Source organism: Macaca nemestrina, chromosome 7 (genome assembly GCF_043159975.1).
Source record: "Macaca nemestrina isolate mMacNem1 chromosome 7, mMacNem.hap1, whole genome shotgun sequence".
Taxonomy (NCBI): Eukaryota; Metazoa; Chordata; class Mammalia; order Primates; family Cercopithecidae; genus Macaca; species Macaca nemestrina.
The window spans coordinates 1,610,977-1,637,579 of record NC_092131.1 but is presented as its reverse complement, the minus strand read 5'-3'; the positions used below and the strand labels follow the sequence as shown (position 1 = coordinate 1,637,579).

General features: G+C 60.8%; 1 protein-coding gene across 9 annotated transcripts in view; it reads left to right on the top strand.

The window, feature by feature from the left end:
- Positions 1 to 1,580: 1,580 nt before the first annotated feature.
- Positions 1,581 to 26,603, top strand: part of LOC105489905 (uncharacterized) — a 30,694-nt gene continuing 5,671 nt past the window's right edge. Inside the window, exons 1-6 of one of the 9 annotated variants that reach the window (XR_011625231.1) lie at positions 11,544 to 15,148; positions 16,579 to 16,634; positions 17,658 to 17,782; positions 18,249 to 18,326; positions 20,095 to 20,189; positions 23,970 to 25,944. Coding sequence is in view for 2 of the 9 variants with exons in the window: in XM_071099266.1 (XP_070955367.1) it covers positions 14,728 to 15,148; positions 17,658 to 17,782; positions 18,249 to 18,326; positions 20,095 to 20,189; positions 23,970 to 24,009 (759 nt within the window). In the remaining 7 variants the exon portion in view is untranslated. Of the gene's footprint in view, positions 11,128 to 11,543; positions 25,945 to 26,603 lie in introns of those variants that run through there. The other 8 variants (XR_011625229.1, XM_071099266.1, XM_011755091.3 and 5 more) reach the window with 8 other exon arrangements.

Here is a 26,603-nt window from a genome sequence, read left to right as displayed (position 1 = left end):
TAATGTATCGGGGGGGTATGGTGCATTTTGGACATTGATGGACACCCCAGGCCCTACTTCCGAGATGCTGCCCCCAGCCCCTCAGCCCCAGAAGTGGGTGAGTTTGCAGTAGGGCTTAGGGACTGGAGCTGTGTCACTGTGGGAGGAGCAGCCACTATCACTACAGTGTGCTCACAGTGACACGAGCCCCCACAAAATCCTCCTGTCCCTTCGGGTGTCACCGAGTCCCCTCTTTCTGGCTCTGGCCCGGCTCTCCTGCTGAGACTGTGCCTCCCAGAGGATTTTTGTCTGAAACTCAGGGTGCCTTGGAGAGGACTCTGAGCCCAGTGCTGTACAGGGGGTTCCTCCTTTGTCCTGGGGGAGTTGCGTGGACCCTGTTTCTGGTCAAGGGAAGCGCTTGCTGGTGGAGGAGACCTTCCCTCCTCTCTTTCTCAGGAGCCCCCGCTGATGCTGTTGCCTGATGTTTCTCAGGGCTGGTTCTGGGGACTCAGCAGTGTCTGCCCTGTTCCAGTTGGGACTGTAGGTCTATTCTGTCTCCTTGAGGTGTTGTGGGGCAACTAGTGAGGGGCTTGGGACGTCAGCGGCTGGTCTCTGTCCCTGCGGTCTGGGCTCCAGCTCACAGCTCCCCTGCCCTCCAGGTCGGTCACTGACTCAGTTACTATCCAGCTCCATGACTGTTCTGTGGTGGCTGCAGGTCTCTTCCCAGGAGAGGCCTGTGAGAGGACCGGGATGTCTGGGAGCCCTGCATTCTCCCGTGATGTTGCTGCCTGGGTCCCTCATCTTTGAAGGGAGAGCCGAGCCTCCCTGCAGGTGCGGGCGGTGACAGACACAGGCGGACGTGCGTCAAGGCGCTGGAGGCCGATTTGTTTCAGTGCCTTCTGCCTGTGGAAGGGCTGAGCTCCCTGCTTCTGTCACAGGGGGCTGCCCTGTAACCGGGCAGTGAGGGCAAGGGCCCAGGCCTGCATGGCAAAGACTTGGGTGAGCCTTCGTCCTGGAAGTACAACAACTGGGCCTGAGATGTGGGGTACAGGGAGGAGCTGCACAGGGAGTTCTCCCGAAGGAGGGAGGAGGGAGGGAGCACACAGGTGCTGGGAGCAAATGGAGAAGGAAACAGCAGTGACCTGATGGCCAGGCGGTCCCGGTTTGGGATTGAACTGTGTGGGAACGGCTTCCTGGCCTGTGTGTAAGTGAAAGGGGGAGGGTGCCGAGGTCTGGGGCAGGAAGCCGGGGTAGTAACCAGGTCCCGGCCCTGGGGGTCTGGAGCTTATCTTCTTCCTGTGAGCTGTGTGTGGGCGGCACCTGCGGGAGGTGCTCTGGACCTGTGGTCTGGTGGAGCCCAGGCCTCCCAGGGACAGCAGGACAGCCGGGGCTGGAGGAGCCTGAGGGATCAGGTCAGGGTAGCCCTGGGGCACTGCCTCCACCTGTGAATAGTGCTACTGTGGGGATCTGGGCATGAGGCCCCTTCACTCAGGAGGCGTGAGTGAGACCCTAAGTCCGTACCCCATGGGGGGCTCTGACCCTCCTGCAGAGGGGCTGGGCAGGGGTGGGTGGCTGGGTGCAGGTGAGGTGGGGAGCCCAGTCCTTCCCAGACGCACCCTGCTCTGCTCCAGGGTATGTGCTCGGGCACTGCAGGGTGGCTGGGCCTGGGCTGCCTCGTGTGCACGTGGTGGTTGCATTCCCAGAACTGGGACTGAGGCCCAGTGGGATCCGTGGAGGAATCTGAAAGGGGCTCCGCGGAGGACCTGCCTTGGATGACACTCCTATCTTGGGGAAGACATGGGGTCCAGCTGGGAGGAAGGTGAGTGTGAGGGTCTTCCTGGGACCCTCTCAGCCTGGGGGCTCTGTGCTTGGCGACCTCCCAGAAGTTCCCCAGAAGTGGGGAGTCATCAGCGTTGGGGTCCCCCAGGGTATTGGGGCGTCTCTGCGCCTGGAGTCAGCTCTGGATGTGGGTTTGTGCCTGTTCTGCCTGGGGTTGATGTTGGGAGGCGCCGCTGATCCCCGTCTCTCTGAGGACACTTGCAGAAAGGTCAGCTCCAGCCAGGAGCCCTGGGGCCAGGGCAGAAGGATGGGATCAAGCCCCTGCCCCGACCTGCCGGAGCCCCCAGCCCTTGTCCTCCCATCCAGTGGGGACATCGTGGGGCTCTGGGTGCTGGGGGTCATGGGAGCTGGCAGGACATGGGCTCGGGTGGCTGCTCCCCTCTCTGGCTGGGCCTCTGGCAGTGGCCACGGGACAGTTTTGGACACAGCTTTTCGCACAGGGGTCATTCCAGTTATACCCACCGTGACTTGGGGCTGTTCAGAACCTGACGAGGCGCCCTGAGCTCTGGGGCCTTCTGGGTGGGGGCTGGGCTTGTGGGCGGGGTCCCCTGTGGGGGCTCCAGAGGCTGTGACTCGTTTTAAGTATGGGGTGAGCACTGGGAACCCCAGCTAGCGGAGCACCCACAGAACTGGGGCCTGCACACATTCTGCCCAGTGTGTGGGCTGGGCCCAGGCCCCTCTGGGCAGGTCGGCCTCAACGGGGAGGGTGCTCAGGTCCTGCCTGGCTCCTCCTTGGGGTAGAGGGGACCCATCTCCTGGCCCTGGACCTCGTCAGGCTGCCCCTGTTCTTGCAGAAATGCAGGACGGTGGAGAGTGCCCCAGAGGGGAGATGTCTGCTGGCCTGGGTGTCAGGTGCGGCCTCAGATCCTAAACGTGTCCCTGCTCTCTCTGGGTTCTGCTGACTTGGGACGGGGTTTCCGCCCTGGTGAGTGTCACTGTGGTACCAGCCGCTGCTATACCCCACTGTGACACAGACACCTTCAGAAACCTCCTGGTCTGTTTGGGGGCCTTCCCTTACTGGGCTCAGCACCCCCTGGTCTGGTCTGGCCTTGACGGGGCATCCCTGAACTCTGGTTCTGGGGGGCCTGCCCCTCTGTCTGGTGTCTGGAGTGGGGGGTCTGAGGCAGAGGCCAGCTGCCTAATTGCCTGCAGGGACTGGAGACAGGCCTTCCTCCCAGGGCAGGACCAGCGGTCCTGGATGGAGCTGAGGTCTGTGCCTGTATCGGGGCCCCATATCCTGCTCCTTCATGGCTCTGAGCTCCCCCTGGCAGGACCTCCTTGGGGTGCTGGGTTCATCCTGTTTGGGAGGGGCTGCCCCCCAGTCCCAAGACTCTAGCGGAGAGCTCACTGAGGGGCTTTTGGGTCTGGCCTGGGCTGCTGTGGGGCATTCCACTGTGAGAGGGTCCCACAGAGAATCTCCCATCCTGCTTGTCCTCTCAGAGCCTGGAGGGGGCTGGATCTGGGGATCCGAGAGGAGGATCCTGGACCCAGGGGAGGGGGGCCTCTTCACTGACCTCCCCTCCCTCCATCCTTCCCTCCCCGAAGCTGCTCTGGCAGCCCCCCTGCACCCCAGCCTCTGTCTGCACTGGCTCTGCCGGCTCTGGTGTAGGTGGGACTTAGGAAGGTGTGGATGACCTGTGGCTAGGGTGGAAAGGAGGTGGGCAGGTCAGTGGGTCACCGGCCGTGGGGTGGGCTCATCCAGGACAGTGGAGCACCCGTGGAGCCCTGAGCCCTCCCGACACCATCCCTGGTCTTTCTCCGCAGCCTGCCACTGTGGGAGCCCTCGGCAGGGTGGACATACCCTCTAGGAGGCTGGTACTTCCCTGGGTTCATGAAGTCAGAGCCTCCCGCCCAGTGGTGCAGGAGGCTTCATCCCTCCGCCCTTCCTGATGGCTCCCTGGGGATTCCGGATTCCCATGAGTTGATGAGGGGAGAGCAGAGGGGAGGAGGGGCAGGCTGGGTCCTGGGTTAGGGAGCACTCGGGCTGGGGTCCCTGGAAAGAAGTTCCTGGTTCCTGGGGGCCAACCAGGCAGGCGTCCTTTCTGTCCACACACTGAGGGTCCCGGCAGGAGCCACTTGGGGGAATGGTAAGGAGAGGGCCTCTGTCCTGTCCTCCCCAGTCCTCCAGACAGGGTGGGGGCTGAGGGGTCCTCCCCAGGGCAGGGCCAGGCAGTGACTGTGGTGTGGGGTTGTTGGACGTTGTGCACTGGCCTGGGGGGTGCGGGGTGCAGAGCAAGAGGGGCGGACTCAGGTGTGGGATGGCCCGGTCATCCCTGTGTTCATGCCATTTCCTGCCCTGGGCACCTGTACTGAACTGCAGCAAGGATGGGGGTGGCCTCCCAGCCTACAGCCTGCCTGGGATCTGCTCTGGGCCTGGAACTGGGGACAGGAGCCATCCTGGAGGTCAGCAGCCTCCTCGGACAGCAGGAGGAGACCAGGGCCACCCCTAGCAGGGGAGGCAGTGGGGATTTGGGCAGGGACTGTGTTATGGGAGCCAATACCCAGAAGGTACAGTGACAGATGCCCCAGCCGTGCGTCCTGTCCACAGCCGCCTGCCCACCTTGTCTCAGCCGCGGCCTGGGAGGGTGCTGTGTTTCTGGCAGGCCCAGCCCTTGACCTTCCTTGCAGGGATGAGGCCCTGAGAAGCTGAGCTGCTGGTGGTTCTCGAAGAGGTCTCCAGGGTAGGGGGATGGGATTAATTGAGTGGCCTGGGTGGGGTCGGACCCTTCTGCCACTCAGGGTTTGGCATCTCTGGCTGATCCCTGTACCCAGGTACTGCCGGGTACACACAATGCTCCAGGCCCACTGCCTGGGCTCACAGCCTCATTTCCAGGGGGTTGGGTGGTGCTCCAAGCCTCAGTTTCCCCACTGTGGAGGGGATGCTGCTGGAGGGATGAGGATCATAGAGCACAGCCTGGCAGCTTCTGTGCCCGCTGTCCCTGCGGACCTGGGCTGTGGGACGGGCAGGCTTCCCCATCAGGGCTGGGCCTGCCAGGGGCACAGCACCCTCACGTGCCCACACTGGGGGCTCCGTGGCTCTGGCTCCGTAGTGCTGCCTGCACCTCTCAGGGCTGGAAGCTGCCTGTCCCCGCCAGCCTTTGCTTTCTATCTCAGTCATCCCTGCCCTGGAGCACAGACCTCCCACTGAGGGAGCCTCCCCACAGAGGGCCAGAGGGCAGACAGCGGCAGCCTTGAGAGCCCCAGGAGAAGCAGGTGAGCTGGAGGCCTGGGGCTGCGCGGCAGGGGCCCATCTACTTGGCCTGGTTGCTGTTATGGTGGCACCACTGTGGTAACTGTACCCACTGTATCCCCCACAGCCTGACACCCCCTGACAATAACCACACCTGGAACTGGAGGTGAGGCTGTCAGGAGGAGCTTCCCAGGGAACGGGGAGGGTCCAGACAGCTGTGCCAGGACCCCCCAGGGCTGGGGAGGTGGGGGGGCTGCTCAGGTACCAGACATGCACGGTGTCCCCCTGGAGAGGCCTCTACAGCCTTCTGGGCTCTGGGACAGGCCTCCGGTCAGCAAGAGGCTGGGTGCTCCCCCGGCATGTGCTCTCCTGTCTCCTCACCGGTGAGCTCCTATGCAGCCCAGTGCGGGCCCAGCTCCAGCGTCCACTCCTGTCAGCCTGGCTGAGGGTCCAGGCAGAACTGGGCATGAACTCCATTTTAGGGGCCTCGGAGACTCTCTACGGCTCTACCTGGGGCTGGGGGCTCCATGAGTGGTCTTTGCCAGGTGGGGACATCAGTGGCAGGTGTGTCTGTAGTGGCAGGTGAGGGGGACTGTCTGGGGCCTGACCCTACAGAGCACAGTGTCCTCTCAGAGGAGGGAGTGTGGGAGTCCTGCCTGTTGGGAGCCTGGGGGATGCTGTCCTCTTGATTCCAGCCAGGATGGGAATCCAGACAATTGACAGGAGCTGCTGAAAGGGGGCTGGTGTCTATAGCAATTCCAGGCCCCAGGAGTTGGCTGTTGGAACCGGGCCAGCTCTCAGGACAGGGTCTGGTGCAGCTGGCAGGGAAGGGCCAAGACACCTGTGGTCATCAGTGAGGTCACCTCAGAGCCCTCTGAAGCCCCTGTTTGGGGGCATACAGTGTGCGGGGCACCAGCCCACGGGCTGAGATGACCCGGGTGTCCCTAGAGGCCGAGGGTCTGGGCAAAACTCTCAGACCCGGCTCTTCTGGTCCTGGACAGCTCCGAGCCGAGGAGTGTGTGTAAACCCTGGGTGTCCGGCTGGTTTTTGCCACTGGGTTCATCACTGTGGTAGTTGCTACCGTAGTCACACAGTAAGAAGGCCTTTCACAAAAAGCCCCTGAGTGTGGCGAGAGGCCTTTCCCACCCAGGCCTTCTTCCAGGTGTCCGGGGCCCTCATTGACAGTGGTGCTGCATCCTGGGGATCTCAGACCTTTCTGAATCTTTTCCGTCTGCCATCGAGGGCAGGTGGATCTGACTCACCTCCCGAGCTCCTGTCCCCTCCAGGAGAGGCTGAGGTGACGTCCAGTGGAGAGTGTGCAGGAGTCAGGCCTCCTGGAGTTTGAGCCCTGGGGCAGGTGCAGGGGGTGGGACGCCTTTTAGGGGCTGGGAAGGGCTGGGCTGTGGGGCTGTCCCCATGGGCCATCTTGTGCTCTGGGGCCGTCCTGATCCAGATGTGGGTTCCTGCTGTGATGCCACCGAGGACTGTCCTGGAAGAGGGTGACCACTGGGGAGAGAGATTGGGATTTCTGGAAGGTTCTTTGTCTCTGACTGTGGGAGGTGAGTCCTCTGTTGGCCTCCCCGGTGAGGTCAGGAAACGAGCAGGACTCAGGATGGCCGGGCAGGATGAGTGACGCCCAGCTCCGGCTGTCCCCGGGAATGTCTTCTGTGTTGGAAATGACCCAGGAGAGGCTCAGGCATCAGGGCCAGGCAGGCCGGGGACCACAGGGTCAGGGACAGTGCACAGGGCCAGCCCCACCCTCCTGGTGCCCCTACTCAGACATGAGGGGCTCACAGGCTCTACACATGTGGCCCAGCCTTGAGGGAGGGGCTTCCGGGACCGATGGCCGAACGGCAGGAGATGGTGCTGTGGGGCCGGCCCTGTCCCCATCTGGACTGATGTTGGAGGGCAGCAGCGGTGCGGACCCCTTGGAGCAAGGTCTGGCTGACCTGTGGGGTGACCTTGACCATCTGTTTCATGGTCTCTGGGGCTGGCGGGCTGGAGCCCAGTGTGGTCACTCGTGGGCCTGTCCATTGTGCCTGCCGCCCTGTGGGTTTGGGTCACAGGCTGCACTGCTGTGGTGGCCACCACACCCATGGTGCTGTGTCCTTGATCAAAACCCTAACATGGCACGCGGCAGACCTCCGCGGGGAGGGCTGTGGCGGGAGGCTCCCAGGGTTGGGTTTTTGATGGACTCTGTGATGCTGTGGGTGTAATAACCACTACCATAGTAATACCACTGTGACACAGACCTTACTCCAAACCTACCGCCAGGCCCGAGGAAACCCGGGATGTTCAGGGCTGACCTGAGGAGGCAGCGGAGCCCTGAGGGGAGGCTGTGGGCCCAGCGTTCTCAGGTCTGCTGCGGGGACACCCGGGACTGCCCCTCGCTGTGGTGGACAGTGTCCGTGCCCACCTGTGTCCTGAGGCTCCATTTCAGGCTGACATCTGTTCCTACTGTCCCTACCCACCCCATGGCCTTGTCCTTTTGGGTTCATAAATTGCCCACAAATCACGCAGGCATCATTCTGGGGCTTTTTATATTCCGAGGGCCACCAGGTGCCTCCACCCAGAAAGGTGAGATGTGGAAGAGTTCCAGAGTCATTCCCCAACCCTGGATGAGCTTCTGCAGCCTCAGTGCTACTCATGTTTCAGCAAGACCTGGAGCATGTGCAGGTGAGGCCCGAGGCCAGGTGAGTTCCAGTCTGGTGAGGCCCATGCCAGGTGAGTTCCAGGACAGGTTAAACACAGGTCCAGAGAGGTCCAGGTGAGTTGAGGCCCAGGTCAGGTGAAGCTCGGTACAGGCAAGGTCCAGGCCAGGTGAGGCCCAGGTCAGGTGAAGCCCATGTCAAGTGAGGTCCAGGTCAGGGGAGTCTGAGGTGGATGTGTGAGGTTTCTGCAGTTTTCTCTGGGTGCTGACCCTGCCTGGTGTCCCTGCCCCTCCTCCCAGCCCCTGCTCTGTGCCTGCCAGACGGCGGCCCCTGCCCAGGTGGTGCTGGCTGTGGAGGAGCTGGGCTCTGCCTCCCTGTGCACGGGCGTCCCTCTCGGGCTCTGGCGGGGGAGTGTGGCTGAGTTGCTTATCTCTGGAGTTCACTGACTGTGCCATCCTCGGGGATATACATCCTCGGGTTCTGCGCTTGCTCCACGTCAGTCCCCAGGAGCTGCCAGCAGGTACCGGGCTGCCCTGCCACACGGTGAGCCTGCAGCCTGTCCGGGGATGCCCAGGGAGGTGAGTGTTGCCACACATCAGGACATCAGGCCTTTTCTCTTTAAAGTCGTTTCTTTGGGGGATACATCATCGATGACTCATGTACTAAATGTACATCTGTGTCATCGTACAATTGCCTGCGTCATCATTTGTTTATCCAGCCTGGGTTAATGTCTTTATTATGAACAGTGCTGGAGTGAGAATTTTCTAAACACAGCTGTGTGCATTTTCCTCTTGCAATTTAGAAATTTAACTACTGTTTTCAGATACTGTAATGTAATTGTTCTGTTCTTGTTAGGAGACTTGCCAACCCTATGTCTCAGTTCATACCCTCTTCCTTCCCCAGTGGAAGTAACCACTACTTTGATTATGTGATTATTATGTTCTTGGTTTTCTTTATGGTTTTCTAACTGGAAAATGTATCCCTTAAGAAGATAGTTCATTTAGCTGGGCGTACATTTTATTTAGAAGAAATCACATTGAAAGTATTTTTTGGAGTTTCTGTTGTTACTCCAATTACTCAGCATTGTCGTGAACTCAACTGCAGAGTCGCTCATAAGCCTGTACTGTTGTCCTCGTGGCTGTCTGGGTTTGCATTGCATGAACCTGCCATTGTTCATTTGCCTGTTCTCCTTCAGATGAATGTTTGCTTTGTTCTCAATTTGGGCCTATGACAATCAGTTGTTCTGCACATCTTTGCCATGAGGCTCTCAGGGAGGGCTCTGGGGCTGGCATTGCCTGCAGGGTTCTGCTTTGTCACGGGGAGTTCCTGCCAGTGCTTTTCAGAGTGTCTGTGCCCAGCAGCAATGCCTGAAGGTGCCCACTGAACTTTGCTGTTGCATCAGGCACTTTCTGTGTGCTTGCTTCTGTGCTGCTCCACATTCAGGAGAATTTATTCAGATCTGTTCTGCAAATCCACCTCACTGATTCTCTCTTCAGCTGTGTCTACATCAGCTGTTAAGCATCCCATGATGCAGCAGTGTGGGCACAGGGCAAACTTTTGAATGATGACAGCGTAGGATAGAGGCTGCTCCTCCTTCCCCCTGCCCTTCCCACAGACTGTCCTCCTGGGCTCACTCTCAGTCATTGATCCCAAACTGCAGTTTATGGAATTATCTGCACAGGAAAGCAGAAGCAGCAAAAGGCCCTGCTCAGGCTCTGCCAGCATCCCCTCTTGCACACCCACCAAACCTTCCTTGGGGCCTGTGCCATCTTCCCCAGGTGCCTCTCATTTTCTGTTTCCTCGCTGGCTGGTGGGGGTGATATGTGGGGGGGAGTCTGGTGTGTTTTGGGCATTGATGGCCACCCCTAGACCCTACTTCCCGGAAGCTGCCCCCAGCCCCTCAGCCCCAGAAGTGGGTAGTGTTTGCAGTAGGGCTTTGGGACTGGGACTGTGTCACTGTGGGAGGAGCAGTAAGTACTACTACAATATTCTCACAGTGACACGAGCCCCCACAAAATCCTCCTGTTTCTGCGGGTGTCACCGAGTCCCGTCTTGCTGGCTCTGGCCCGGCTCTCCTGCTGAGACTGTGCATTCCAGGGGGTTTTTGTCTGAAACTCGTGTGTCTTAGAGAGGACTCTGAGCCCAGCGCTGTACAGGGGGCTCCTCCTTTGTCCTGGGGGAGTTGCATGGACCCTGTTTCTGGTCAAGGCAAGCGCTTGCTGGTGGAGGAGACCTCCCCTCCTCTGTTCTGCAGGAGCCCCCGCTGATGCCGTTACCTGGTGTTTCTTGGTACTGGTGCTGGGGGCTCAGCAGTCTCCGCCCTGGTCCAGCTGGGAATGTGGGTCTGTCCTGTTTACACGGGTGTTGTGGGGCCACCAGTGAGGGGCTCGGGATGTCAGGCGGCTGGTCTCTGTCCGTATAGTCTGGGCTCCAGCTCACTGCTCCCCTGCCCAGGGTCTGGCAGTGACTCCGTTAGTATCATCCACCTCCAGGGATGTTTTTTGGTGTTAGACTCCGTTGACTGGGTGGCTGCAGGTCTCTTCCCAGGAGAGGCCTGTGAGAGGGCTGGGATTGTCTGGGAGCCCTGCATTCTCCCGTGATGTTGCTGCCTGGGTCCCTCATCTTTGAAGGGAGAGCCGAGCCTCCCTGCAGGTGCGGGCGGTGACAGACACAGGCGGACGTGCGTCAAGGCGCTGGAGGCCGATTTGTTTCAGTGCCTTCTGCCTGTGGAAGGGCTGAGCTCCCTGCTTCTGTGCACAGGAGGCTGCCCTGTAAATGGGCAGCGAGGGCAAGGGCCCAGGCCTGCATGGCAAAGACTTGGGTGAGCCTTTGTCCTGGAAGTACAAGGGCCAGGCCTGAGAGGGGATCGGGGCCGGAGTGGCCGGAGGAAGGTGAGGGCATGGGCAGTGTGTGGGTGGGGAGTGCAGGGTCAGTGCCATGGCTCAGGGGCCCCAGGAGAGGAAGAGCTTGAGTTGTGGACAGGAGGGGGCAAGGGATGGGCACAGGCGGGAGAAACTGAGGCTCTGCAGCAGAACAGGGGAGGGCCTGCAGGTGCAGGGTTGGCCTAGTGGGAGTGTCTGGAGGGAGGACAGGGGTCTGGGTGGAGACCAGGGTGGGGATTACAGGGACAGGACCCCAGGGTTGTCTGTGTGGGCGGCAAGAGCAGTGGGGTAGAAAGGGCTGGGGGCAGCGTCCGGTCTTCTCAGGGTGTGGGCTGCAAGGATGGGACCCCAGGGTTGTCTGTGTGGGCGGCAAGAGCAGTGGGGTAGAAAGGGCTGGGGGCAGGGTTGGGTCTCCCCAGGGTGTGGGCTGCAGGGAGGGGCTGCACAGGGTGCTCCCCCGAAGGAGGGAGGAGGGAGGGAGCACAGAGGCACTGGGAGCAAACGGAGAAGGAAACGGCAGTGACCTGAGTGCCAGGTGGTCCCGGTTTGGGGTTGAACTGTGTGGGAACAGCTTCCTGGCCTGTGTGTAAGTGGAAGGGGGAGGGCGCCGAGGTCTGGGGCAGGAAGCAGTGGTAGCAAGGCAGGTCCTGGCCCTGCGGGTCTGGGGCTTCTCTTCTTCCTGTGAGCTGTGTTGGTGGCTCCTGCGGGTGGTGCCCTGGACCTGTGGTCTGGTGGAGCCCAGGCCTCCCAGGGACAGCAGGGCAGCCTGGGCTGGAGGAACCTTAGGGGCCAGGTCAGGGTGGCCCTGAACCACTGCCTCCACCTGTGACCAGGGCTGCTGTGGGGATCTCGGCATGAGACCCCTTTTCCGAGGAGGGGAGGCACGTGAGTGAGACCCTAAGTCCATACCCCATGGGGGCTTGTCCCCCTGCAGAGCCGCTGGGCAGGGGTGGGTGTGGTGTGCAGGTGGGGGTGGGGGTGGGGAGCCCAGACCCTCCCAGATGCACCCTGCTCTGCTCCAGAGTGTGTGCTTGGGCACTGCAGGGTGGCTGGGCCTGGGCTGCCTGGGGTGCCCGAGGCAGCTGCATTTCCATAGTGGGGACTGAGGCCCAGTGGGGTCTGGGGAGGAGCCTGAAGGGGGCTCTGTGGAGGACCTGCCTCGGATGACACCCCTCTCTTGGGGAGGACATGGGGTCCAGCTGGGAGGAAGGGGAGGGGGCCTCCTCCTGGGGGTCTTCCTGCGGCCACCTCAGCCTGGGGGCTCTGTGCTTGGCGACCTGCCAGAAGTTCCTCCCGGCCCAGACCCCAGAGTCTGTGCTGCACCAGGGCAGGAAGGAAGGGTCTGTGGCCTGGTCGAGGTTGGGGCCACAGTGGTGTCCCCTAAGCCCGAGTCTGCTCCCAAGTGCTCGCCCCGCAGGAGGCCCTGAGTGAGGGACAGAGACAGGGGCGGGGCCTTTGGTCCTGGTGGACTCTGGGGCGGATTCCAGTGGGGAGTCATCAGCGTCGGGGTCCCCCAGGGTATTGGGGCGTCTCTGCTCCTGGAGTCGGCTCTGGATGTGGGTTTGTGCCTGGGCTGCCTGGGGTTGATGTTGGGAGGAGCCGCTGATCCCCGTCTCTCTGAGGACACTTGTCAGAAGGGTCAGCTCCAGCCGGGGGCACTGGCCAGGGCAGAAGGATGGGATCAAGCCCCTGCCCCGACCTGCCGGAGCCCCCGGCCCTTGTCCTCCCATCCAGTGGGACACCGTGGGGCTCTGAGTGCTGGGGGTCACTGGAGCCGGCAGGACGTGGGTTCGGGCGGCTGCTCCCCTCTCTGGCTGGGCCTCCGGCAGTGGTCATGGGACAGTTTTGGACGCAACTTTTCTCATAGGGGTAGTTCCAGTATACCCACCATGACTCGAGACTGTTCAGAATCCAACCAGATGACCTGAGCTTTGGGGCCTCCTGTGGGGGCTGGGCTGCTGGGTGGGGTCTCCTTTGTGGGCTTTGGAGGCTGTGGCTTGTTTTAGGTGTGGGGTGAGCACTGGGGGCCCCAGCTAGCTGGAGACCCACAGAGACCGGGGCCCGCACACATTCCGCCCCAGTGTGTGCAGTTGGCCCAGGCCCCTCCGGGCAGGTCAGCCTCAATGGGGAGGGTGCTCGGGCCCTGCCAGCTCCTCCTTGGGGTAGAGGGGACCCATCTCCTCGCCCTAGATCCCCCCAGGCTGCCCCTGTTCTTGCAGAAATGCAGGACAGGGTGTGGTGCCCTAGAGGGGAGACATCTGATGCCTGGGTGTCAGATGCAGGTCTCAGATCCTAAACCTGTCCTCCCTGCTCTCTCTGCGTTCCGCTGACTTGGAATAGGGTTTCTGGCCCGGCGAGTGTCACTGTGGTTCCAGCTGCCGCTATACCCCACTGTGACACAGACACCTTCAGAAACCTCTTGGTCTGTTTGGGGGCCTTCCCTTGCTGAGCTGCGCCCCTTGGTCTTGTTTGGCCTTGACGAGGGTGTCCCTCAACCCTGGCTCTGGGGTCCTGCCCTTCTGTCTGGTGTCTGCAGTAGGGGTCAGAGGCAGAGGCCAGCTGCCTCTGGGCCTGCAGAGGCTGGAGACAGGCGTTCCTCTCAGGGTGTGGGCTGGGTGGTGACGTCTGTGTTTGTACTGGGGGCCCCATATCCTGCTCCTCCATGGCTCTGAGCACCCCCTGGCAGGACCTCCTCGGGGTGCTGAGTCTGTCCTGTCTGGGAGGGGCTGCTGCCCAGGCCCAGGACTCTAGTGGAGAGCTCACTGAGGGGCTTTTGGGTCTGGCCTGAGCCGCTGTGGGGTATTCCACTGTGAGAGGGTCCCGCAGAGAATCTCCCCCTCTGACCTCCCAGAGCCTGGAGGAGGCGGGACCCAGGGGTCCCATAGGAGGATCCTGGACCCAGGGGAGGAGGCCATGTTCACTGACCTCCCGTCCCTCCATCCTTCCCTCCCCGAAGCTGCCCTGGCGGCCCCCCTGCACCCCAGCCTCTGTCTGCTCTGGCTCTACCAGCTCTGGTGTAGGTGGGGCTTAGGAAGGTGTGGACGACCTGGAGGTGGGAGAGTCAGTGGGTCACCAGCGATGGGGGTTCACTGAGGACGGAGGAGCACCCGTGGAGCCCTGAGCCCTCCTGCACATTGTTGCTGGTCTTTCCCCGCAGACTGCTATGGTGGGAGCCCTTGGCAGGGTGGACATACCCTCCAGGAGGCTGGCACTTCCCTGGGTTCACGAAGACAGAGCCTCCCGCCCAGTGGTGCGGCAGCCCCGCTTCCTCCCTCCGCCCTTCCTGATGGCTTCCTGGGGATTCCAGATTCCCTTGGGGAGATGAGGAGGGCAGAGGGGAGGAGGGGCAGGCTGGGTCCTGGGTTAGGGGGCGCTCGGGCTGGGGTCCCTGGAAAGAAGTTCCTGGTTCCTGGGGGCCAATCAGGCAGGCGTCCTTTCTGTCCACACACTGAGGGTCCCAGCAGGAGCCACGTGGGGGAATGGTAAGGAGAGGGCCTCTGTCCTGTCCTCCCCAGTCCTCCAGACAGGGTGGGGGCTGAGGGGTCCTCCCCAGGGCAGGGCCAGGCACTGACTCTGGTGTGGGGTTGTTGGACGTTGTGCACTGGCCTGGGGGGTGCGCGGTGCAGAGCAGGAGGGGCGGACTCAGGTGTGGGATGGCCCGGTCATCCCTGTGTTCATGCCATTTCCTGCCCTGGGCACCTTCACTGAACTGCAGCAAGGATGGGGGTGTCCTCCCAGCCTGCAGCCTGCCTGGGATCTGCTCTGGGCCTGGAACTGGGGATGGGAGCCATCCTGGAGGTCAGCAGCCTCCTCAGACAGCAGGAGGAGACCAGGACAACCCCAGCAGGGGAGGCAGTGGGGATTTGGGCAGGGTCTGTGCTGTGGGAGCCAATACCCAGAAGGTACAGTGACAGATGCCCCAGCAATATGTCCTGTCCACAGCCGTCTGCCCACCTTGTCTTAGCAGCGGCCTGGGAGGGTGCTGTGTTTCTGGCAGGCCCAGCCCTTGACCTTCCTTGCAGGGATGAGGCCCTGAGAAGCTGAGCTGCTGGTGGTTCTCGAAGAGGTCTCCAGGGTAGGGGGATGGGATTAATCAAGTGGCCTGGGTGGGGTCGGACCCTTCTGCCACTCAGGGTTTGGCATCTCTGGCTGATCCCTGTACCCAGGTACTGCCGGGGTACACACAATGCTCCAGGCCCACTGCCTGGGCTCACAGCCTCGTTTCCAGGGGGTTGGGTGGTGCTCCAAGCCTCAGTTTCCCCACTGTGGAGGGGATGCTGCTGGAGGGATGAGGATCATAGAGCACAGCCTGGCAGCTTCTGTGCCCGCTGTCCCTGCGGACCTGGGCTGTGGGACGGGCGGGCTTCCCCATCAGGGCAGGGCATGCCAGGGGCACAGCACCCTCACATGCCCACACTGGGGGCTCCATGGCTCTGGCTCCGTGGTGCTGCCTGCACCTCTCAGGGCTGGAAGCTGCCTGTCCCGCCAGCCTTTGCTTTCTATCTCAGTCATCCCTGCCCTGGAGCACAGACCTCCCACTGAGGGAGCATCCCCACAGAGGGCCAGAGGGCAGACAGCGGCAGCCTTGAGAGCCCCAGGAGAAGCAGGTGAGCTGGAGGCCTGGGGCTGCGCGGCAGGGGCCTGTCTCGTTGGCCTGGTTGCTGCTATGGGTGGCACCACTGTGGTAACTGTACCCACTGTATCCACCACAGCCTGACACCCCCTGACAATAACCACACCTGGCACCGGAGGCGGGGCTGTCAGGAGGAGCTTCCCAGGGAACGGGGAGGATCCAGACAGCTGTGCCAGGAGCCCCTAGGGCTGGGGAGGTGGGGGGCTGCTCAGGTACCAGACATGCACAGGGTCCCCCTGGAGAGGCGTCTGCAGCCTCCTAGGCTCTGGGATGGGCCTCTGATCAGCAAGAGGCTGGGTGCTCCCCCGGCATGTGCTCTCCTGTCTCCTCACTGGTGAGCTCCTATGCAGCCCAGTGCGGGCCCAGCTCCAGTGTCCACTCCTGTCAGCCTGGCTGAGGGTCCAGGCAGAACTGGGCATGAACTCCATTTTAGGGGCCTCGGAGACTCTCTACGGCTCTACCTGGGGCTGGGGGCTCCATGAGTGGTCTTTGCCAGGTGGGGACATCAGTGGCAGGTGTGTCTGTAGTGGCAGGTGAGGGGGACTGTCTGGGACTTGTCCCTATAGAACACAGTGGCCTCTCAGAGGAGAGTGTGTGGGAGTCCTGCCTGTTGGGAGCCTGGGGGACGCTGTCTTCTTGATTCCAGCCAGGATGGGAATCCAGGCAATTGGCAGGAGGTGCTGGAAGATAGTTGGTGTCTATAGCAATTTCAGGCCCCAGGAATTGGCTGTTGGAACCAGGCCAGCTCTTGGGACAGGGTCTGTTACAGGTGGAGGGAAAGGGGCCAGGACATCTGTTATCAGTGAGGTCACCTCAGAGTCCTCTGAAGCCCCTGTTTGGGGGTACATGGTGTGCGGGGCACCAACCCAGGGGCTGTGATGGCCCAAGTGTCCCTAGAGGCTGAGGGTCTGGGCACAGACCGTTGGGCCCGGCTATTGTGGTCCCGGAGAGCTCTGAGCCGAGGAGTGTGCATGGCCCCTGGGTGTCCGGCCAGTTTTTGTCTCTGGTTTCATCACTGTGGTAGTTACTGTATTCACACAGTAGGAGGGTCCTTCACAAAAAGCCCCTGAGTGTGGCCACAGGCCTTTCCCACACAGGCCGTGGTCCAGGCCTCTGAGGCCCCCATTGACCGTGGTGCTGCGTCCTGGGGATCTCAGGCCTTTCTGAATCTTCCACACCTGCCATCCAGGGTAGGTGGATCTGATTCACCCTCCTGGGCTGCTGTCCCCTCCAGGAGGGGCTGAGGTGACGTCTGTCAGGAGAGTGTGTAGGAGTCAGGCCTCCTGGAGTTTGAGCCCTGGGGCAGGTGCAGGGGGTGGGACGCCTTTTAGGGGTCTGGGAAGGGCTGGACTGTGGAGCTGTCCCCATGGGCCATCTTGTGTTCTGGGGGCCATCCCGATCCAGATGTGGATTCCTGCTGTGATGCCACCAAGGACTGTTCTGGAAGAGGGTGCCCACTGGTGAGTGAGACACAGAATTCTGGAAGGTTCTTTGTCTCTGACTGTGGGAGGTGAGTCCTCTGTTGGCTTCCCTGGTGAGATCTGGAAACCAGCAGGACTCAGGACAGCCAGGTAGGATGAGTGACGCCCAGCTCCGGCTGTCCCCGGGAATGTCTTCTGTGTTGGAAATGACCCAGGAGAGGCTCAGACCTCAGGGCCAGGCAGGCCAGGGACCACCGGGGCAGGGACAGTGCACAGGGCCAGTCCCCCATTCCTGTTGTACTCAGACATGGGGGTCTCTCAGGGTCCAGACATGTGACCCAGCCTTGAGGGAGGGGCTTCCAGGACCGCTGGCCGGACAGCTGCTGATGGTGCTGTGGGGTCGACCCTGTCCCCATCTGGATCGGTGTTGGAGGGCAGCAGCAGTGCGGACCCCTCGCAGCCAGGTCTGGATGACCTTTAGGGTGACCTGGCCATCTGTTTCCTGGTCTCTGGGGCTGGTGGGCTGGAGCCCAGCGTGGCCACTCGTGGGCCTGTCTGTCATGCCTGCTGCCCTGTGGGTTTGGGTCAGGTGTTGTAGTGCTTTGGCAGCCACCACACCTGTGGTGCTGTGACCCCGATAAAACATCCTGTGACAAAGGCACGCGGCAGTGCCCCGCAGGGAGGGCTATGGCAGGAGGCTCCCAGGGATGGGTTTTTGATGGACTCCGTGACACTGTGGTCATAATAATCACTCCAGTACCACAGTGACACAGACCTCACTCCAAACCCACCCAGGCCTGGGGAAACCCAGGATGTCCAGGGCTGACCTGAGGAGGCAGCAAGGCCCCGAGGGGAGGCTGTGGGCCCAGCACTCTCAGGTCTGCTGCGGGGACACTCGGGTCTGCCCCTCGCTTAGGTGGACAGTGTCCGTGGCCACCTGTGTCCTGGGATTCCTCCTCAGTCTTGCGTCAGTCGCTACCCGCCCCATTGCCATGTCCTTTCGGGTTCCTAAATTGCCCACAAGTCACGCAGGCATCGCTCTGGGGCTTTTTATGTTCCCAGGGAACCAGGTGCCTCCACCCAGAAAGGTCAGATGTAGGAGAGTTCCAGAGTCATTCCCCAACCCTGGATGGACCCCTGCAGCCTCAGTGCTACTCAGATTCCAGCCAGACCTGGAGCATGTGCAGGTGAGGCCCCAGGCAAGGTGAATCCCAGGCCAGGTGAGGTCCAGGCCAGTGAGGCCCAGGTTAGGTGATGTCCAGGCCAGGTAAGGTCCCAGCCAGGTGAGGCCCAGGACAGGTGAGGCCAAGGTCAGCTTAAGCCCGTGTCAGGTGAGGCCCAAGCCACGTGAGGTCCAGGTCAGGGGAGGTCAGGTGGACGTGCGAGGCTTCTGTAGTTTACCTCGGTGCCGAGCCTTTCTGGTGTCCCTGCCCCTCCTCCCAGCCCCCGCTCTGTGCCTGCCAGATGGCAGCCACTGCACAGGTGGTGCTGGCTGTGGAGGAGCTGGGCTCTGCCTCCCTGTGCATGAGCGTCCCTCTCAGGCTCTGGCGGGGGAGTGTGGCCGAGTTGCTTCTCTCCAGAATGCACCGACTGTGCCATCCTCGGCGGTATACGTCCTTGGGGGGATACAGCTCTGTGCTTGTTCCACAACAGGCCGCAGGAGCTGCCAGCAGGTACCGGGCTGCCCTGCCACACGGTGAGCCTGCAGCCTGTCCGGGGATGCCCAGGGAGGTGAGTGCTACCACACATCAGGCCTTTTCTCTTTAAAGTCGTTTCTTCGGCGATATATCATCGATGTCTCATATACTAAATATATGTCTGTATCATTGTGCAATTGCCTGTGCCATCGTTTATTTCTCCAGCCTGGGTTAATGTCTTTGCTATTATGAACAGTGCTGGAGTGAGAATTTTCTAAACACAGCTGTGTGCATTTTCCTCTTCTTGCGATTTAGAAGTTTAACTGCTGTTTTCAAGGTACTGTCATATATTTGTTCTATTCTTGTTAGGAGACTTGCCAACCCTGTGCGTCTCAGTTCATACCCTCTTCCTTCCCCAGTGGAAGTAACCACAACTGTGTTTATGTGATCCTCATTTTCTTGATTTTCCTTGTAGTTTTTCTAGTGGAAAGTTTATCCCTTAAGAAGATAGTTCTTTTTGCTGGGTATAAATTTTATTTAGAAGAAATCATATTGAAAGTATTTTTTGGAGTTTCCTTTGTTACTCCAATTACTCAGCATTGTCATGAACTCAACCACAGAGTCACACGTAACTCTCTACTCTTTTCCTTGTCACTGTCCTAGTTTGCATTGCATGAAAGTGCCATTGTTTATTTGCCTGTTTTCCTTCAGATGGACATTTGCTTCGTTCTCAGTTTGGGCCTATGACAATCAGTTTTTCTGCACATCTTTGCCCATGAGGCTCTCAGGGAGGGCTCTGGGGCTGGCATTGCCTGCAGGGTTCTGCTTTGTCACAGGGAGTTCCTGCCAGTTCCTGCAGCAATGCCTGAAGGTGCCCACTGAACTTTGCCCTGGCATCAGGCACTTTCTGTGTGCTTGCTTCTGTGCTGCTCCACATTCAGGAGAATTTATTCAGATCTGTTCTGCAAATTCACCTCACTGATTCTCTCTTCAGCTGTGTCTACACCAGCTGTTAAGCATCCCATGATGCAGCAGTGTGGGCACAGGGCAAACTTTCAAAAGATGACAGCGTAGGATAGCAGCTGCTCCTCCTTCCCTGTGCTCTTCCCACAGACTGTCCTCCTGGGCTCACTCCCAGTCATTGATCCCAACCACCAGTTTATGGAATTATCTGCACAGGAAAGCAGAAACAGCAAAAGGCCCTGCTCAGGCTCTGCCAGCATCCCCTCTTGCACACCCGCCAAAGCTCTTTCCTTGGGGCCTGTGCAAGCTTCCCAGCTGCCTCTCATTTTCTGTTTACTCTGCTCACTGGCTGGTTGGGTGATGTATGGGGGGAGTCTGGGGCATTTGGGACACTGATGGCCACTCCAGGTCCTACTTCCCAGATGCTGCCCCAGCCCTTCAGCCCCAGAAGCAGGTGCGTTTGCCACAGGGCTTTGGGAATGGGGCTGTGTCACTGTGGGCATAGCAACCACTACCAGTACAGTATTCTCACAGTGACACGAGCCCCCACAAAATCCTCCTGTCCCCGCGGGTGTCACCGAGTCCCGTCTTTCTGGCTCTGGCCCGGCTCTCCTGCTGAGACTGTGCCTCCCAGGGGGTTTTTGTCTAAAGCTCAGGGTGCCTTGGAGAGGACTCTGAGCCCAGTGCTGTACAGGGGGCTCCTCCTTTGTCCTGGGGGAGTTGCGTGGACCCTGTTTCTGGTCAAAGCAAGCGCTTGCTGGTGGAGGAGACCTTCCCTCCTCTCTTTCTCAGATGCCGCCTCTGATGGTGTTGCCTGGTGTTTCTCAGGGCTGGTTCTGGGGACTCGGCAGTGTCTGCCCTGTTCCAGGTGGGACTGTGGGTCTGTTCTGTTTCCACAGGGTGTTGTGGAGCCACCAGTGAGGGGCTCGGGATGTCAGCGGCTGTCTCTGTCCCTGCGGTCTGGGCTCGGGCTCACTGCTCCCCTGCCCTCCAGGTCAGTCACTGACTCAGTTACTCTCCAGCCGGCTCCATGACTGTTCCATGGTGGCTGCAGGTCTCTTCCCAGGAGAGGCCTGTGAGAGGACCGGGATGTCTGGGAGCCCTGCTGCCTGGATCCCTCGTCTTTGAAGGGAGAGCCGAGCCTCCCTGCAGGTGTGGGCGGTGACAGACACAGGCAGACGTGCGTCAAGGTGTTGGAGGCCGATTTGTTTCAGTGCCTTCTGCCTGTGGAAGGGCTGAGCTCCCTGCTTCGGTGCACAGGAGGTTGCCCTGTAAATGGGCAGTGAGGGCAAGGGCCCAGGCCTGCATGGCAAAGACTTGGGTGAGCTTTTGTCCTGGAAATACAATAGCCGGGCCTGAGAGGGGAGCAGGGCTGGAGTGACCAGGAGGAAGATGAGGGCATGGGCAGTGTGTGGGTGGGTAGTGCAGGGTCAATGCCATGGCTCAGGGGTCCCAGGAGAGGAGGAGCTTGAGTTGTTTGCAGGAGGAGGTAAGGGGTGGGCACAGACAGGAGAAACTGAGGCTGTGTTGGCAGTAAAGGAGTGGGCCTGCAGGTGCAGAGTTGGCCTGGGAGGGGTGTTTAGAGGGAGGGAGACGGGTGTAGGTAGAGACTTGGGTGAGGGTTATAGGGACAGGACCCCAGGGTTGTCTGGGTGGGTGGCAAGAGCAGTGGGGTAGAAAGGGCTGGAGGCAGGGTCAGGTCTCCCCAGGGCGTGGGCTGAAGTGTTGGGACCCCAGGGTTATCTGGGTGGGTGGCAAGAGCAGCAGGGTAGAAAGGGCTGGAGGCAGGGTCAGGTCTCCCCAGCATGTGGGGTGCAAGGCGGGTCTCCCCAGGATGTGGGGTGCAGGGTCGGGTCCCCCCAGGATGTGGGGTGCAGGGTCGGGTCTCCCCAGGGCGTGGGGTGCAGGATCGGGTCTCTACAGGGTGTGGGATGCAGGATGCGTCTCCCCAGGATGTGGGGTGCAGGGCGGGTCTCCCCAGGGCGTGGGGTACAGGGTGAGTCTCCCCAGGGCGTGGGGTGCAGGGTCGGGTCTCCCCAGGGTGTGGGGTGCAGGAAGGGGCTGCACAGGGTGTTCCCCTGAAGAAGGGAGGAGGGAGGGAGCACAGAGGCACTGGGAGCGAATAGAGAAGGAAATGGTAGCGACCTGAGTGCCAGATGGTCCCAGTTTGGGGTTGGACTGTGTGGGAACAGCTTCCCGACCTGTCTGTAAGTGGACAGGGGAGGGCGCGGAGGTCTGAGGCAGGAAGCAGTGGTAGGAAGGCAGGTCCCTGCCCTGGGGGTCTGGAGCTTATCTTCTTCCTGTGAGCCATGTGTGGTCGGCTCCTGTGGGCTGTGCCGTGGACCTGTGGTCTGGTGGAGCCCAGGCCTCCCAGGGAGAGCAGGGCAGCTGGGGCTGGAGAAACCTGAGGGGCCAGGTCAGGGTGGCCCCTCCACTTGTGACTAGCGCTGCTGTGGGGATCTGGGCATGAGGCCCCTTCACCCAGGTGGGGAGGCACGTGAGTGAGACCCTAAGTCCATACCCCATGGGGGCTCTGACCCTCCTGCAGAGGGTGGCTGTGTGCAGGTGGGGGGTGGGGAGCCCAGCCCCTCCCAGACGCCCCCTGCTCTGCTCCAGGGTATGAGCTTGGGCACGGCAGGGTGGCTGGGCCTGGGCTGGGCCTGGTGTGCCCGAGGCGGCTGCATTCCCAGAGCTGGGACTGAGGCCCAGTGGGGACCTGGGAGGAATCTGAAGGGGGCTCCATAGAGGACCTGCCTTGCATGACACCCCTCTCTTGGGGAGGACATGGGGTCCAGCTGGGCGGAAGGGGCTTGGACCACCTCCTGGGGGTCTTCCTGGGGCCACCTCAGCCAGGGGGCTCTACTCGGCGACCTTCCAGAAGTTCCTCCCGGCCCAGACCCCAGAGTCTGTGCTGCCCAAAGGCAGGAAGGAAGGGCCTGCTCGAGGTCAGGCCACAGTGGTGTCCCCTAAGCCCGAGTCTGCTCCCAAGTGCTCGCCCTGCAGCAGGCCCTGAGTGAGCGACAGAGACGGGGCGGGGTCTTTGGTCCTGGTGGACTCTGGGACAGATTCCAGTGGGGAGTCATCAGCGTCAGGGTCCCCCAGGGTATTGGGGCGTCTCTGCTCCTGGAGTCAGCTCTGGATGTGGGTTTGTGCCTGTTCTGCCTGGCGGTGATATTGGGAGGAGCCGCTGATCCCCGTCTCTCTGAGGACACTTGTCAGAAGGGTCAACTCCAGCCAGGGGCACTGGGCCCAGGGCAGAAGGATATGATCAAGCCCTTGCCCTGACCCGCCGGAGCCCCCGGCCCTTGTCCTCCCATCCAGTGGGGACACCGTGGGGCTCCGGGTGCCGGGGGTCACGGGAGCCGGCAGGACGTGGGTTCGGGCGGCTGCTCCCCTCTCTGGCTGGGCCTCTGGCAGTGGCCACAGGACAGTTTTGGACGCAGCTTTACTCACAGTGGTCGTTCCAGCTATACCCACCGTGACTCGGGGCTGTTCAGAATCCGCCCAGGGTCTCTGAGCTCTGGGGCCTCCTGGGTGGGGGCTGGGCTGCTGGGCGGGGTCTCCTTCAGGGACTCTGATGCTCTGGCTCGTTTTAGGTGTGGGGTGAGCACTGGGAACCCCAGCTAGCGGAGCACCCACAGAGACCGGGGCCTGCACACATTCCGCCCCTGTGTGTGGTGCAGGCCCAGGCCCTCTGGGCAGGTCAACCTCAAAGGGGAGGGTGCTTGGGTCCTGCCTAACTACTTCTCAGGGTGGAGGGGACCCATCTCCTGGCCCCAGACCCCCTCAGGCTGTTGTTGCAGAAATGCAGGACTGGGCAGGGTGACCTGGAAGGGAGACGTCTGCTGGCCTGGGTGTCAGGTGCGGCCTCAGATCCTAAACGTGGCTCTGCTCTCTCGCTGTTCCGTTGACTTGGGATGGGGTATCTGGCCTGGTGAGTGTCACTGTGGGATCTGCCGCTATACCCCACTGTGACACAGACACCTCCAGAAACCTCCTGGTCTATCTGGGGACCTTCCCGTGCTGGGCTCAGCGTCCCTTGGTCTGGTCTGTCCTTGATGGGGCATCCCTCAACTTTGGTTCTGGGGGGCCGGCCCCTCTGTCTGGTGACTGGAGTGGGGGTCTGAGGCAGAGGTCACCTGCCTCCCGGCCTGCAGGGACTGGAGAAAGGGGTTCCTCCCAGGGCGGGACCTGGCGGTCCTGGATGGAGCTGAGGTCTGTGCCTGTATCAGGGGCCCCATATCCTGTTCCTCCATGGCTCTGAGCTCCCCCTGGCAGGACCTCCTCGGGGTGCTGGGTCTGTCCTTTGTGGGAGGGGCTGCCCCCAGGCCTGGCACTGCAGTGGAGAGCTCACTGAGGGGCTTTTGGATCTGGCCTGAGCCGCAGTGGGGGTATTCCACTGTGAGAGGGTCCCGCAGAGAATTTCCCATCCTGCTTGTCCTTCCAGAGCCTGGAGCGGGCGAGTGGGTGGGATCTGGGGGTCCCAGAGGAAGATCCTGGACCCAGGTGAGGGGGGGCCTCTTCACTGACCTCCTCTCCCTCCCTCCACCAAGCTGCCCTGGAGGTCCCCCTGCACCCCAGCATCTGTCTGCACTGGCACTGCCAGCTCTGGTGTAGGTGGGACTTAGGATGGTATGGATGACCTGTGGCCAGGGTGGTGTCCAGGTGGAGAGGAGGTGGGCAGGTCCGTGGGTGAGAGGGCCGGTCTTATCCAAGATGGAGCACCGCGGGGCCCTGAGCCCTCCCCCACACCGTCGCTGGTCTTTCCCCGCAGCCGGCCACTGTGGGAGCCCTCGGCAGAGTGGACCCTTTAGGAGGCTGGCACTTCCCTGGATTCACGAAGACGGAGCCTCCCGCCCGGTGATGCAGCGGTCCCGCTTCCTCACTCAGCCCTTCCTGATGGCTTCCTGGGGATTCCGGATTCCCATGGGGTGATGAGAGGTGGACAGAAGGGAGGAGGGGCAGGGCTGGGTCCCGGAGAAGGGGGTGCCCAGGCTGGGGTCCCTGGAGAGAAGTTCTGGGTTCCTGGGGGCCAATCAGGCAGGTGTCCTTTCTGTCCACCCCCTGAGGATCCCGGCCGGAGACAGGTGGGGGAACCGTAAGGGAGAGGGCCTGTGCCTCTCAGTCCTTTAGACAGAGTAGGGACTGAGGGGTCCTCCCCAGGTTAAGGCCAGGCAGTGACTCTGATGTGGGGACCTGGTTGTCGTGGACTGGCCTGGGGGCTGCGCAGTGCAGAGCAGGAGTGGGTGGACTCTGTTGGGGGATGGCACAGTCATCCCTGTGTTTATGCCATTTCCTGCCCTCATCACCTGCAGTGAACCCTGGCAAGGAGGGGCTGGCCTCCCAGCCTGCGGCCTGCCTGGGATCTGCTCTGGCCCTAGAACTGGGGACAGGAGCCATCCTGGAGGTCAGCAGCCTCCAAGGACAGCAGACCAGGCCAGCCCCTAGCAAGGGAGGCAGTGTGGATTTTGGCGAGGACTATTCTGGGAGCCAGTAACCCACTAGGCACAGTGACAGATACCCCAGGAGTATATCCTGTTCCCAGCCAGGCTGCCCACCCTGTCTTGGCCGTGGCATGTGAGGGTGCTGTGCCCCTGGCAGGCCCAGCCTTTGGCCTTCCATGCAGGAATGAGGCCCTGGGATGCTGACCTCCCATTGAGGGAACCTCCCCACAGAGGGCAGAGTGCAGACAACAGCAGCCTTGAGAGCCCCAGGAGAAGCAGGTGAGCTGGAGGCCTGAGGCTGCAAGTTAGGGGCCAATCTGGTTGGCCTGTTTTCTGCTGTGGGTGGCAAAACTGTGGTAACTGTAGCTGTATCCACCACAACCTGACATCCCCTGACAATAACCGCAGCTGGAACTGGAGGCGGGACTGTCAGGTGTGGGGAAAAGAGAGATCAGACTGTTACTGTGTCTATACAGAAAGAAGTAGACATAAGAGACTCCATTTTGTTCTGTATTTGAGATGCTGTTAATCTGTGACCCTACCCCCAACCCTGTCTTTGCAAGAGACATGTGCTGTGGTGACTCAAGGTTTAATAGGTTTGGGGCTGTGCAGGGTGTGCTTTGTTAAACAAGTGCCTGAAGGCAGCTTGCTTGTGAAAAGTCATCACCATTCTCTTAATCTCAAGTACCCAGGGACACGTACACTGCTGAAGGTCGCAGGGACCTCTGCCTAGGAAAGCTAGGTATTGTCCAAGGTTTCTCCCCATGTGATAGTCTGAAACATGGCCTCGTGGGAAGGGAAAGACCTGATCGTCCCCCAGCCTGACACCCATGAAGGGTCTGTGCTGAGGAGGACTAGTACAAGAGGAAAGAAGGCCTCTGGGCAGTTGAGATAGAGAAAGGCATCTGTCTCCTGCCGGTCCCTGGGCAATGGAACCTCTCGGTGTAAAACCCGATTGTATGTTCTATTTACCGAGAAAGGAGAAAACTGCCTTAGGGCTGAAGGTGGGACGTGCTAACGGCAATGCTGCTCTTTATGCTCTAAAAAGGTTTATGGAGATGTTTATATATGCACATCAAGACACAGCACATTTCCTTAAACTTATTCATGTCACAGAGATCTGTATTCACATGTCTTACTGCTGACCTTCTCCCTACGATGATCCTATTATCCTGCCACTTCCCCTTTTCTAAGGTGGTAAAGATAATAATTAATAAATACTGAGGGAACTCAGAGACTGGTGCCGGCGTGGGTCCTCTGTATGCTGAGCGCCGGTCCCCTGGGCCCACTTTTTCTTTCTCTATACTTTGTCTCTGTGTCTCATTTCTTTTCTCAAGTCTCTTGCTCCACCTAACGAGAAACGCCCACAGGTGTGGAGGGGCAGGCAACCCCTTCAAAGAGGAGCTTCCCAGGGAGCAGGGAGGGTACAGACAGCTGTGCCAGGGGCCCCCAGGACTGGGGACGTGGGGGACTGCTCAGGGACCAGACATGCACAGGGTCCCCCTGGAGAGGCATCTGCAGCCACCTGGGTTCTGGGACGGGCCTGTGCTCTCCTGTCCTCCTCACCAGTGAGCTACTATGCAGCCCAGTGCCGGCCCAGCTCCAGCGTCCACTCCTGTCAGCCTGGCCGAGGGTCCAGGCAGAACTGGGCATGGCTCCTTCTTAGATCCCTCAGGGACTCTCTACAAATATATCATGGGCTGGGGGCTCCATAAGTGGTCTTTGACAGGTGGGGATGTCAACGGCAGGCATTTCTATAGTGGCAGGTGAGGGGGACTGTCCAGGGCCTGGCCCTTCGGAACAGAGTGGCCTCTCAGAGGAGGGTGTGTGGGAGTCCTGCCTGTTGGGATCCTGGGGGACGCTGCCCTGTTGATTCCAGCCAGGATGGGAATCCAGGCAATTGGCAGAAGGTGCTGGAACAAGGCTGGTGTCTACAGTGATTCTGGGCCCCAGGAATTGGCTGA